General features: G+C 35.6%; 2 protein-coding genes across 2 annotated transcripts; one reads left to right on the top strand and one right to left on the bottom strand.

Annotated features, from left to right (window-relative positions):
- Window positions 1-1,243: 1,243 nt before the first annotated feature.
- LOC102593569 (protein TRANSPARENT TESTA GLABRA 1-like) lies at window positions 1,244-2,272 on the bottom strand. Its single transcript, NM_001318622.1, is given in 1 exon segment — window positions 1,244-2,272. A coding segment is annotated over 1 exon segment (1,029 nt).
- A 285-nt stretch (window positions 2,273-2,557) lies between these two features.
- Window positions 2,558-13,115, top strand: LOC102592902 (RNA polymerase sigma factor sigA). The gene is given in 14 exon segments (XM_015308867.1): window positions 2,558-2,792; window positions 3,733-4,526; window positions 6,022-6,221; window positions 7,057-7,786; window positions 8,709-8,996; window positions 8,998-9,521; window positions 9,959-10,157; window positions 10,280-10,372; window positions 10,607-10,735; window positions 10,863-10,916; window positions 10,986-11,063; window positions 11,533-11,595; window positions 12,332-12,444; window positions 12,899-13,115. Coding segments are annotated over 10 exon segments (1,530 nt in total). The 5' UTR covers window positions 2,558-2,792; window positions 3,733-4,526; window positions 6,022-6,221; window positions 7,057-7,786; window positions 8,709-8,828; the 3' UTR covers window positions 13,008-13,115.
- The last annotated feature ends 627 nt before the right edge of the window (window positions 13,116-13,742 follow it).

The following is a 13,742-nucleotide window of genomic DNA, read 5'->3' as shown; positions in this document are numbered from 1 at the left end:
TCTTCTCGTGGATTATGTGTATGTTCCCCTCACCCTATCCTCGTGGATTATGTGTATGTTCCCCTCACCTTCCCCTTGTGGGTTATGTGTATGTTCCCCTCACCCTTCCCTCGTGGATTATGTGTATGTTCCGCTCACCCTCCCCTCGTGGATTATGTGTATATTCCCCTCACCCTCCCCTCGTGGATTATGTATATGTTCCCCTCGTGGTTTATGTGTATGTTGTTTTTTGGTTTTTACGTGGATGGATTTTCAGCGATAATTTTGTAAAAGGAAACTTATTTATAAATATATTTTCCCTAATTTCCTCTATAAAAAAAAAACATAATGTTTGTTTTTTTGTGAAAAATTTGAACATTAGAAAACCTCACTCACGAAATTAGTAACTTTTTTCAGATTTAATATATGTCCCCAAACACAATTTTAGTTTTTGATTACTAATTTTTAAAAAAGTTTAACTTCAAATACGCTATTTTTTTTATTTTATTTTTACATTTCTACATTTCTACATTTTTACCCATACGTCGACTTACTGGAATAAATATTAAGCTCCCATCAAGACGATGAGAATAAAGAAAACATGGCTGATGAGTGATGGGACCTCGATAGGTTAAAAGTAAAAATCACTCCACACATCTATTTAAAAGTTAATATTATAGTTTTTAGATCTATTTTTTTAATATTACTACTCATAACATTTTAATTACAAGTATTAATAAATTATTTTTAATTTATAAATTAATTAATTTTGTTTTATTAACTAATTAATTACATTTTTCCAACTAATTATTCTTTTTATAATTATATTATATATTATAATTAATAGGTGAGAGAAATAACATTAATATGAGAGAATTGTTGTTGATATCTAAAAGTCTCTTCCAGTAAATTAGCTTTCCTATATGGCGTCATATAATTCAAGGATATGGCCTAAAGATCACTGAAATGAATTGAAAATCATCGCGTCATACAATTCGCCTAAAGATCACTAAAATGAGTTGAAAATCATAAAAATTTAAGTGTGGGCGGATTTAGTCATCAATGAAATAAGTGAATAATCGTGAGATCTCTAATTTAATTCTAGCAATAATATTAGATGATTTTTTCTATTTGTTCAAATTTTGCCAAACCTCTCGTGATAACCCATAGAGATAATGGCAAAATATTTTTCATCTCTTACAAAGAAAAACAGAAATGAACTCCTCAATTAATCCACAAGTAAAAATTCAATTATTCAAACAATTTATACTTTAAGCAGCTGCAACTTGTTAGAAAACGCAATGGCAATCCAATCACGATGTGCAGCAGACCACTGAATTTGATTAATCTCAGCTCCAGCAGAGTACACTGTCATAGGATCAATCCCATTAGGCCCTGCAACAGTTGGCAACTCCCAAATGAGTGCCTGCCCGTCATCCCCAGCAGAACAAATATGTCTACAGCTCTGCGGAGCCCAAGCAATGGCATTCACACTCGCCTGATGCCTGTCCAGTTCTGCCACAGGCATTGCTGGAGACCTAATATCTAAAATCACAATCTTGTTGCTATCCATCAATATGGTAGCCATGTATCTCAAATCTTGCTTGTTCCAAGCCAACCTCAACAATGGAGTATCCGGTTTCGGACTCTCATAAATAATCGTTGAATGTTCCTTATCTCTCAAATCAAAAATCCTAACTGATCCATCAGCAGAAACGGACGCAAAAACTCCAGCTTCACCCCAAGCTATATCGTAAACCTCTTTGTCATGGGCTATCAATTGGGTTTCCACAACTCCTTTTTCAACATCCCAGATGGTACAAGTAGTGTCTATACTAGAAGTACCAATTCTTCTCGGCTCCACTTCATTCCAATCAAAAGACGTCAAAGGAGCACAGTATTCACTAGTTTTATTGTTACTGAGAGTGAAAAGTGGTTCAATAGAAGTATCAGTAACATCCCAGAGACGGAGGTAGTCACCGGAAGAGGCAAGAATATCATTAGTCTTGAGAGAAGCAGAAGGATTAGGATGAAACATGAGCTTTGTAGGCGGATAAGGGTGTTCGAAAGAGAGATTTGGAACAGGCTTAAGGGTTAGGGTATCTTCATCGAAAGAGAGAATATCAACACGATTGTTGAACTCTTCGATAAAGCTTCCGACAGCAAGTCGACGGCAGCGGTTTGTGAGGGAAGAATTGAAGGATGAAAAAGCCATAGCGTAGATCGGGTAAGAGGAGTCATATGTAACGGAATTTTCAGATCGGAGATGCGATTCTTGACTTGAATTCTCCATTTTTAGTAGAGATTAATTGAAGTAAAGTTGAAGTTATGTATGTTTGTGCTTTATGGGTTTGGTGACAAAATTGGAATTGGAAAATACAGCGTTGACCGGCTGTTCGCTGGAAGAGAAGACCAAGTAAACGGTTGGCAGGATTGACCGGTAGATAATGGTATGTGAGATGAGATTTGGGAGAGAAGACAAAGTCTATAAAGTAACAAAATAGAAAAAGAAAGAGAAAAAGTATGCCACAAGAAGTGGACCCGTGCAGTGTTCTGTATCTACATTGGAGCCGCACAATGTACGATATTCATATTAAAGTTTGATTAAATTCAAATTTAGGCTGTACTTCGACTAAATTCGGATTCGTGCAGTAAAGGTAAAGTGCTGACTAACAATTTAATCATCAACAATAAAAAAAAAAAAAAACTTGGAACAATATCATTTCTGTTGCAACAAACTCTTTAACTTGTTCTTCCACCGCCATTGCAACACAACACTGTATCACCATTATTGTCAGTTTGCTGAAATTCAGGTACGTAAGTTGCACTCATCACTTTAACATCTTTCATCTTAATGCTCTTTTTTTTTTCTTTTTCTGTTCAGATTTAATTTTCATAGTAGTGTTTTTTTCAATCGAACTGTAGAAGAATCTGTTCCCCTTGTAATGTTTGCTGTGTATACAAATCTGTTAATTCCCTCGTAATTATTGCCTTCTGTACAGATGCAAGCTGTAACATAATTATTATTACGTGCACAAGATTTTGATTAGTTGTAGTATTTGGTTTTCTAATTTTAAACTATACACATTAGAATTTTTAAGAGCTCGATCACAATATATGAAATTAAAATTGTATATACTAGCCCTCAAGGTGTGGTCTAGTGGGTTAAGAATCACGAGGTCTTAGGTTCAAATTTCAGTTAGTCGAGGTATATGCAAGCTGGCTCTGATATAGTTTAATTTCACAAGTGGGGCTTGGGGAATGGGGAGGGTAGGATGGGCATAGATCTTACTAGTACCTTAGTAGGGTAGTGGGGTAGAGAGGTTATTTTTTATAGACCCTCAGCTCGAAAAATATGTATCCAAAGCAGGATTGAAAAGAAAATAACGGAAAATAGTAAGATAAACAAAGCAAGTGAAGCAACAGATAGCAGCGAAGCAAATGAAGCTGTCCAACACCAAGCTTGTAAAAAATCTGTATAGATGAGATTGCAACTTAGAAACTTGGGTTATTTTATTTAGTACAACTCTCCTGGGGTTTCTAATTCCCTTTTCTAACTCACTGAAACTAACATAAATTCATTGCTTTCAAAAGAAAACAAGACCCAAGATTACTACTGTATAACTTTTTGAATGTTCAGAGAAGGTGGATTTGTTGTTTGTCCAAATTTCTGCTTGTTTTTTCCTTGTTTGTTGAGCTAACTCTCCCTACTGTTATTTTATACTGATGTTTTCTTTGTGCGACTACATGCAGAAAGTGATTTAAGTAGATAAATCGACATAACAACTTGGTCATTAGCAATATTGCTGTAATTCAATCTTCCTTGTTAGACGACTTGTGATGGTCTTGGATTGTTAGAAAGCCCTCATGATGGCTACAGCAGGAGTTATTGGACTGAGTGCAGGAAAAGGACTCTTTATGTTCTTCCTTCTATTATTCTGATCTTAATGAAAAGCTATCTTGTAGCAGTGATAGTAATTTGCCCTGCCATCAAGTTCCTTCTGTTAAAAATGTGATCACCGCGAAGAAGTCATCTGATTATAGCCCCAGTTATGTATCCAGTCGAAAACTACAATCTGTCAAAGCTCTTAAAGAGCATATAGACATTGCATCCGACCCTTCTGATGTGCAGTCCTGGTTTTAAAGATTCGACAGTTGCAAAATGAAAGCGATGATGAGGATGATGATTCGGTGGAGGTTCCCCTCTTGATGCAGAAGTCCATGCTTGAAAAGCAGTGGAATCTTTCTGCTGAAGAGACATTGACTGCTTCTCCACAACATGAAAAGAACTGTAAGAAGATGCATATTAATTGCTCAGGGACATCTGCTAGGCGGAGAAGAATGCATTCTCGACAAAGAGTTCTTGGTTGGAAAAGTTCAGCTACACCTATCAGTGCAACCAAGCCGCTGAGATAAATACTTGGTCCAGAGCTACTTCAAAATCGGAGTTAAGGGTGTAGTAAGTGAAGAGCTGCTCACACACACTGAAGTGCTTCAACTGTCAAAAGGATTCAAGTTGGTCTTCATGTGGAAGAGCAAAAATCAAGGTAACTAACTTCACAAGCCTAATCCACCTTCACCTCTCCACTTCTCTCAAGTGTAAACCAGATATTTAGTAGCTGATCATATCACCACTTCAACACTAACAGAATTTAGTAACACATAAGAACATAAATGAACTAAAAGAAAACTGTCTGCATCCATCTACTAAATAGCTTTTTGTCCAAGCATGTGAGGAGGAAGGTAAGACATAGGGAGTTGGAAGGATACCGAGCTATTGTTGTAAAATTTGTTTCCTTGTGATGCTATTTCTTGAAGCTGTTAAAGATGTCTCACTCTGTTTCTATGAAACCATGGAAAACTTAAGGCTGAAGGAAAGACTGGGATGTGAAACTTCTTATTATCAACTTTCTCTTTCCTTGAAATTGTCCCGTACTGATTTACGATCTACATTGATCGAGTGTTCCTTGGCAAGAGAAAGGTTTTCAATGAGCAGTATTCGTCTTGTCATGTCAATCGCACAAAGATATGATAACATGGGTCCTGAAATGACTGATCTCGTTCGGGTGACTCAAATGTTGTGCATTCAAAATTTTAGATATGCAAATTTCTTGCACTTGTACATTGATGAATATAGTTCAAAATAAAAATTTGCACCTCTGAAGGAAAATTCTTTCATTTTCATACAGGGAGGCCTTGTTGGACTACTTCATGGGATAGAGAAATTCGATCCCTCTAAAGGATACAAAATCCCAACTTATGTTTATTGGTGGATTCGCCAGGTACGTTCAGTTGTTTATCAAGAATCTCAACCAACAAAGTGAGACAAAATATCTCAACCAACAAACTATTTCTCATGCTTCCTTATTTCTAGTTTCTCTAAAACAATTAAGTTTATCTTTCTTTTCGTTTTGGTAAGAATTATTGTACCACCTTTTATGTTTTTGTATACATTTTTTCCTTAAGAGTCTTATTTTATGTGGCAAAACACATCTGGTCTATATCTCATCATGCCTTAATTTAACTTTTGTTTGTTTTCCCTAAGACGGTGGAGGCTCTGATTGTTAGGCACTCACATCTAGTATCTATTATAGCTTAAAATAATTTTATTGATGAAATTTATGCTTCAAGATCGACTTCATGCTTCAAATCTTAGGAGTGTCATGGATTTTCTGCTTTCTTCCTCATCCTAAAATGTCTTAGTTTGCGTCTGCATGGTTTTCCAGTGAAATGCTGAAAGAGTTGTTATGTTTTGTTTCCTTCTTTTTCAAATGTAGGGTCATGTATTAAGTTATTTTACTTTAGATAGAGAAAGTTGTACTGAAAAGTATTAGTGGGTGCAACTTAACATTTGTAGGATATAATGTCTGGAAATTTCTTTATTAGGAAAAATGAGATTATTAGGATGTCCACTGCTTGAGTTGTTTAATTGTCCTCATCTTCTTTCACCCTTGTGCTTGGGCAATTGAGCTCTTGTTTTCATTCTTTTTGTATTTCTTTCATGATTTAGATCTACTGGGCAAACTAAAGCCTTTTTACCAGGAGAGGTAGGAAGCCCTCCTTCAGGTCATGAGCTGCATGGTGGATATATGCATAACATGACTTTGGACAACAGCCACCTCTTCACCGATATAACCAGGGGCGAGCAACAGCTGTTCAGTACAATGAAAGTCATGTCATGGCGCATTCTACCTATAACGCGGCTAATCCACTTTCTGCTGCAAGGAATGGTGCATCATGGGGTAAAGATTCAGTACTCTCTTCTCTCTTTGGCTTTGGTTTTTTTCTCCTTTTGTATTTAGTTGCATCCTATAGAATTGAAACGTTTTCTCTTTTGCTCATGATTTCATTTTTTCAAATCCAACTCTTAATTGAGTGTCACATTTACCATTGATATACACCTAAGTACTTTATTCACAGAAATATAATTCAATCTTCAGTTCTGAAGCTAAATATGATGGTTGTAGTAGATATATTAGTGTTTGTTATTCCTTTTCAATGATCTATTCCTTTTGATTCACATAAAATGAAATCAACTCTCAAGGTAGGGAAAAGGTTTACATACACATCACCCTCCCGAGGCTCCCACTTGTGATATTATATTAGGTGTGAGATTACACTGACTATATCATCGTTGTTGTAAAATCAAAATAAAATACTACTAGAAGAAGTTTCTATTTTTGTTTTCTATTTCAATAATCTATCCTGCGCATCTCAATAGATGCTTGTTGCAGGTTTTGTTGTGAGTAATTGTGAATTATCTTGATATAAATGGAATGCATATTTCAACATAAAAAAGATACTATCACACCAAGGTAAACCTTAATTAAGAAAAAGGAATATATTAATTTATTGAAAGCATAATTAAATGGAGTATAATTAAGGATAACTGATGGTCTATTGAAAACAACCTCTACGGTCTTCCTACATCTCTTCTTTTCAGATTTAATATGTCCAAACACAATTTTAATTTTAATTGTTTTTTTTTAAAAAAATTAATCTTCTAATACTATTTTTTTTTTCTTTTCAAATATTAACATTTTTAGCCCATAATAAAAATCTTTTATAATTGGACAGGTTTGGAATATACCTCGACTTATAACTGGAATAAATACGAAGCTCCCATCTTGATGATAACAATAAAGAAAACGTGGCTTATGACTGATGGGACCTCAATTTGTGAAATACTCATCCTCAATCTAGTTTTTTTGGTTGATAACTAGAAGGCCACATGACGAACACTTATTATCATATCATGTTTAGTATGATCTAGTGATTAGTAAAATAAATTAAGAATCATGAAAATTTTAAAAAATGTAATCTAGTATTCAATGAAATGAATTGAGAATCATGAGAATTCTGATTTAATTTCAATATAAATATAAATATTAATAAAATTAAAAGTATTTGATACTTGTTGCTAATAGAAGGTGCGACGGAGATAAATGGGCATGTAAGTCTAGAATTGTTGATGGGAATAAGACAAGAAAGTTTTGAAAAAGAGAAAAGGAAGAGGTAGAGGTACACCACAAGAAGTGGGACCCGTATATCTATTCCAACCAATGACAATTGATCTCTAATATCCAAAAACTTAATATTACATTGATCTCCTCTCGCGTTATTTTCATTTTCCTCCCATCAATTTAATTATCAACAACAACAACAATAAAAAAAAATCGAAAAAATACAAAGAAGAAATAGTAGTAAACGATATCATTTCTGTTGCAACAAACTCTTAACTTCTTTCTACCACCGCCATTGCAACGCCACACTGTATCACCATTTCTGTCATTTTGCTCAAATTCAGGTACGTAAGCTGCACTCATCACTTTTAACATCTTCATCTTAATTACTCCTTTTCTTTCTATTTCGATTTAGTTTTCATAGTCGTGTTTTTCGAATCGAACGGTAGAATCTGTTCCCCTCGTAATGTTCGCCGTGTATACAAATCTGTTAATTCCCTCGTTATTATCGCCTCGTGAGTCGTGTGTAAACGCAAGCTGTATACATAATTATTACGTGCCGAAGAAAATCCAGCTGTATTTGGTTTTCTAGTTTTAAGCTGTATAGAGATTGGAACTTAAAAGAGGTCGATCACACTTATGTGAAAATTGTATATAATAGCACCCAAGATGGGCCAACTGGAGTTGAAAATCACGAGGTCTAAGGTTTAAATTTCAGTGGAAGTCCTGATATGTGTGTTGGTGGAATGTAGAAGATACTCATAAAATTAGTGTGAGGCTTGCAAAGGGTAGGATGTACGTAAAGCTTATCCTTACTTTCGTGGGGTGGATAGGTTGTTTCTGATAGACAGACGGCTCAAAAGAAAGGTAACCAAAGTAGGATTGAAAAAGAATAATTATAACAAAAATAGCAAGATAACAAAATCAAATGAAACAATGAGTAGTAGTGAAGCAAACGAAGCTGGCCCGAAAACATTGATGAGATTGCAACTTAGCAACTCCGGTTAATTCATTTAATTTCACACCAGTGAACTATTCGAGTTGAAATTTCTTTTAATTCTTCTTCTTATTAAAGTATGTCACTGAAACTAACATAAATTCATTGCTTTCAAAAGAAAACAAGACCAAAAAACTACTACTTTTTTTAAATGTTTAGAAAAAGCGGATTTATTGTTGTCCAAATTTCTGATTGCTTTCCTTGTTTGTTGAGCTAACTCTATCTACTGTTACTTTTTACTGACTTTTTCTATGTGGGACTACCTGTAGAAAGTGATTGAGGGGATTAATCAGCATAGCAACTTGGTCATAAGCTGATATTGTTGTAATTCAATCTTCCTTGTTAGACGACGCGTGATGGTCTTGGATTTTTAGAAAGGGATAGCCCTCATGATGGCCACAACAGCAGTTATTGGACTGAGTGCAGGAAAAAGACTCTTGAGTTCTTCTTTCTATTATTCTGATCTTAATGAAAAGCTATCTTGTAGCAGTGATCATAGTTTTCCCTGCCATCAGGTTCCTTCTGTTAAAAATGTGATCACCGCGAAGAAGTCATCTGAATTATAGCCCCAGTTATGTATCCAGTCGAAAACTACAATCTGTCAAGGCTCTTAAAGAGCATATAGACATTGCATCCGACCCTTCTGATGTGCAGTCCTGGTTTGAAAGGTTCGAACAATTGCAAAATGAAAGTGATGACGAGGATGATGATTCGGTGGAGGCTTTCCTCTTGCTGCAGAAGTCCATGCTTGAAAAGCAGTGGAATCTTTCTGCTGAAGAGACATTGACTGCTTCTCCACAACATGAAAAGAATTGTAAGAAGATGCATATTACTTGCTCAGGGACGACTGCTAGGCGGAGGAGAACGGATTCTCGACAAAGAGTTCTTGGTCCAAAAAGTTCAGCTACACCTATCAGTGCAACCAAGCCGCTGAGATCAATAATTGGTCCAGAGCTACTTCAAAATCGTTTAAAAGGTTATGTTAAGGGTGTAGTAAGTGACGAGCTGCTCACACACACTGAAGTGCTTCAACTATCCAAAAAGATTCAAGTTGGTCTTCATGTGGAAGAGCAAAAATCAAGGTACTAACCTCTCCTCTTCTCTCAGTAGCTAATCATATCACCACTTCAACACTAACAGAATTTAGTAACATATAAGAACATCAATGAACTAAAAGAAAACTGTCTGCATGCATCCACTGTATAGCTTTTTATCCAAGCAAAACATACACATGAAACTAATCTTTATAATAACCAAGTACCCAAACAGTCAATTTCAGATTGTCTTGACTGTTTATGGGCTTCTATAAACTCATTTATTTTGAAAACGGGGTGATTTTCACAAAATTTGATGTTAGATTGTTAACATCGATCAATAAAGCATGTGAGGAGGAAGGTAAGACATAGGAGTTGGAAGGATACCGAGATATAATTGTAAAGTTTGTTTCCTTTGTGATGTTGTTTCTTGAAGCTGTTAAAGATGTCTCACTCTGTTTCTATCTAACCATGTAAAACTTTAGGCTGAAGGATAGACTGGGATGTGAGCCTTCTGATGATCAACTAGCTCTTTCCTTGAAAATGCCCCGTACTGATTTACAATCTACATTGATCGAGTGTTCCTTGGCAAGAGAAAGGCTTTCAATGAGCAATGTTCGTCTTGTCATGTCAATTGCTCAAAGATATGATAACATGGGTGCTGAAATGGCTGATCTCGTTCAGGTGACTCAAATGTTGTGCATTCAAAAGTTAGATATGCAAATTTCTTGCACTTGTATATTGAAGAATATAGTTCAAAATCAAAATTTGCATCTCTGAAGGAAATTTTTTTCATTTTCATACAGGGAGGTCTTATTGGACTACTTCGAGGGATAGAGAAATTTGATCCCTCTAAAGGATACAAAATTTCAACTTATGTTTATTGGTGGATTCGCCAGGTACGTTCAATTGTTTATCTAGAATCTCAACCGACAAAGTGAGTCAAAATATTTCAACCAACAAATTATTTCTCATGCTTCCTTATTTTTAGTTTCTCCAAAACAAATAAGTTTATCTTTCTTTTGTTTTAGCAAGAATTATCAAGCCACCTTCCAGTCGTAGAGGTCTTTTATCTGGTCATAAATTGGTAATAGTGTCAGGACCTTTACTAACTTTTTTCGCCCCATGTTCAGGGTGTCTCCAGAACCCTGGTTGAGAATTCAAGAACCTTAAGATTGCCAACACATCTGCATGAAAGACTCGGTCTAATCCGTAATGCAAAGATGAGGCTTGAAGAGAAGGGAATAACTCCATCTGTAAATGTAAGTTCTATCAAACTTTGATATATTGGAAGAAGATATTTAAACACTTCTCATGTCACTTATGAAGTTGATTTTGAGATATTACGTTTTTTTCTTCTTACTGGCTTGTGTTCCAATTGATCACCAGAATATAGCTGCATCGCTAAATATGTCCCAGAAGAAAGTCAGGAATGCAACTGAGGTATAATAATTTTGTGGCTTGTCCTGCTCATTGTTTCAGAAAATGTTTCTTAAACATTTCTTTTTATAGGCAAGCAGCAAGGTGTATTCACTTGACAGGGAAGTGTTTCCCTCTTTAAATGGTCTGCCCGGAGCAACTCTCCATAGTGTAAGTCTGAAGTCTGAACTCTAAATGTTCACAAAATATACTTAACATTGGGTTGACAACTTTTCTGAATTTTACCAAATAATTCAAGCACCACTTTGCATCTCAAAAAGTGCACATTGATGATCTGTTTGATATGTGAGTTGATATTTACGGTATTGGCTAGTAGAAATTTAGATTCAATTCTCAAAAAATTGTGACAAAATGGAATCAAAAGTTACTCATTTCTGGGGGGAGATGTACAATCTTAATAAAAAGGAATTAACTGGTACAAGTCTTTCCATTATGTTTACGCACATAAAGATGAACTGCAACTGTATGATACTATCCTACTACTAGGGATTTGAATCCAAGAGCCCCAGGTCCTTGACGCCTCATGCATTCCTTTTATCAGTCAACACATCATTACTGGCCATTGTTTCATGATCTCTTTTCTTTCTTTATTTATCTTTTCGTTTCCTCTTTTCTGCAGTACATTGCTGATAACCACCTGGAGAACAACCCATGGCACGGTGTTGATACATGGGCACTCAAGGTAATTTAGTGAAGCATAGCTTTCACAAAGTGAAATAGTTAACATATAAATGGTACTTAATAATATCTAACCTGGGGGCATAAAAACAAAAAGTTCTCCATGAGAAAACTACTAGAATATGTTTATTTTCTGGTTTATCCGCCTGCACCAAACCAATGGTAAAAAAATATATAGTGGTTGCACCCTAATAGATATGCATCTCCAGAGATGTTCGTATTTCCGAATGGAATTCAATTCTAATATGCTTTGTCAAGCATTGTTTCCCTTAAATATATCCTTCTTAACTGCAATGCAGTTCTGATATTTGTACATAAACTCATAATGATGTGTAAGTTCCAAACCATATACTTGTGGGAAAATAGGCTCTTGCCACACATTCTTCAGACCTTTATTTGATTGCAATTAATTGTGGCCTTCCCATGCCGATCCTGTTATCTAGGCTTGGGTTCCACATATATTGTCTCTTTTAGATTCTGAGATGTTGTAAGTGTCATGCTTTTGGTTTTGCTCAACTTCTTTCGCCATTTCCTATGGGAGGAAGGGCTATTCTGTCAGTTAGAAGGACGGTATGTAATGAGAAACTCACTAGTAACTAAAATGTTTAAACTTTCATCAGATTTGCTTCAGAGGAAAAAGTATCATTATATGCTTCTGCTAACTGTTTTAACAGTGTATGATGATTCACAAGATTATAATGCTGGTGAAGAAATGTCTTTTCTGATGTTAAGTTTTACAGGATGAAGTAAACAACCTCATTTCATCATCTCTTAGAGAACGGGAGAGAGAGATTATCCGACTGTACTATGGTCTGGACAGTGAATGTCTCACATGGGAGGATATTAGTAAAAGGTAAGAGTCAAATATCCATGGTTGTTAACTTGTAATCAGAAATTACTTGTCCCATCCAAAATACACGATTGATCTTGATAGAAGCACTTATGTAGTCACATTATATCTCACATGTTTACCTAGGGTTCATTCTGGATATTTTAGAAGTCTAGAACTGTCATCTCTTAGAAACCAAAATGAAATAGTATTACTCGTGAAGCACATCAGGTATTCAGGTTGCCACAATGGCCATGTGATAATGAGAAACAATTTTAAGTAAAAGAAACTGCACAGATTGATCAAGCTGCAGAATGGGCACATATTAAAACATGGAAGTTTGCACAGGCATCTACTCACACTTCACACTTGTACTGAAATTCAGTCATGCTAAAGTTCCTTACTATAATTGACATTACACACAGAGTGGATACAAGTCATAGTGTTGTTCTAAATGCTACTTTTCTTTGTTTAACAGGATAGGCTTGTCTAGAGAGAGGGTCAGGCAGGTGGGATTAGTTGCACTTGAGAAACTAAAACATGCTGCAAGGAAAAGGCGACTAGACGCAATGTTGATCAAACAGTAATTTGGAGCATTTGCAGTGACTATAATACGATTTGACTGTACATAAAATGTGAGAATCTTGCATCTCCGACTTATTTTTATGAGGAGAACGTACAGATAAAGAAGCCAACACATTCTTGATCACCCCTCTGCCCGAAACCAATCCCCCAAATATGTATGTGAAGAGACAGAAAGATGTAGCGGACATTTTTGTGTACCATATATTATAGGATGCGTGACGTGCAAAGACCAAAGAGAAGATTGTTTGCTGAGATAGTAGATAATTACAAACAAATATTGTAATCTGTAGGTATATTCTGCATTTGTCTGTGTTTCCACTTGATATGATACTGATTGTTTATTTCTGGTAAGAGAAGATATATACTTCCTTTTCATACGTACTACAGTACTACCTGTTGGGCTATTGCCCATGTTCCAGCCAAAGGCCCATGGCCTAATCCTACTTGAAAAAGGATTGGAATTATTCTCTTTATTTGGTTTCCAATTCTATTAGGAAAAGGATTGGAATAGTAATCCTATTTGGAGTTGGTTTTGGCTTTGTAAGGAAAAGCACAACTCTATAAATAGAGGATAGTCTTAAGAGAATAATTCAGATTGCTCATTAGTATTGTCTTTGAAAGACATTAGGACATAAGAGAAGTTTTTGAGAGAGCTTTCAACAAGAGATAAGAGAGAAGAAAAAAGGGTTCTTTTGCTGCAGTCTTTTATTCCGACCAGCAACCTTCAGATCGTGTTT

This window comes from Solanum tuberosum, unplaced genomic scaffold, assembly GCF_000226075.1.
Source record: "Solanum tuberosum cultivar DM 1-3 516 R44 unplaced genomic scaffold, SolTub_3.0 scf00093, whole genome shotgun sequence".
Lineage (NCBI taxonomy): Eukaryota > Viridiplantae > Streptophyta > Magnoliopsida > Solanales > Solanaceae > Solanum > Solanum tuberosum.
Note: the sequence above shows the minus strand (reverse complement) of the source record. Positions and strands in the feature narration are given on the sequence as shown.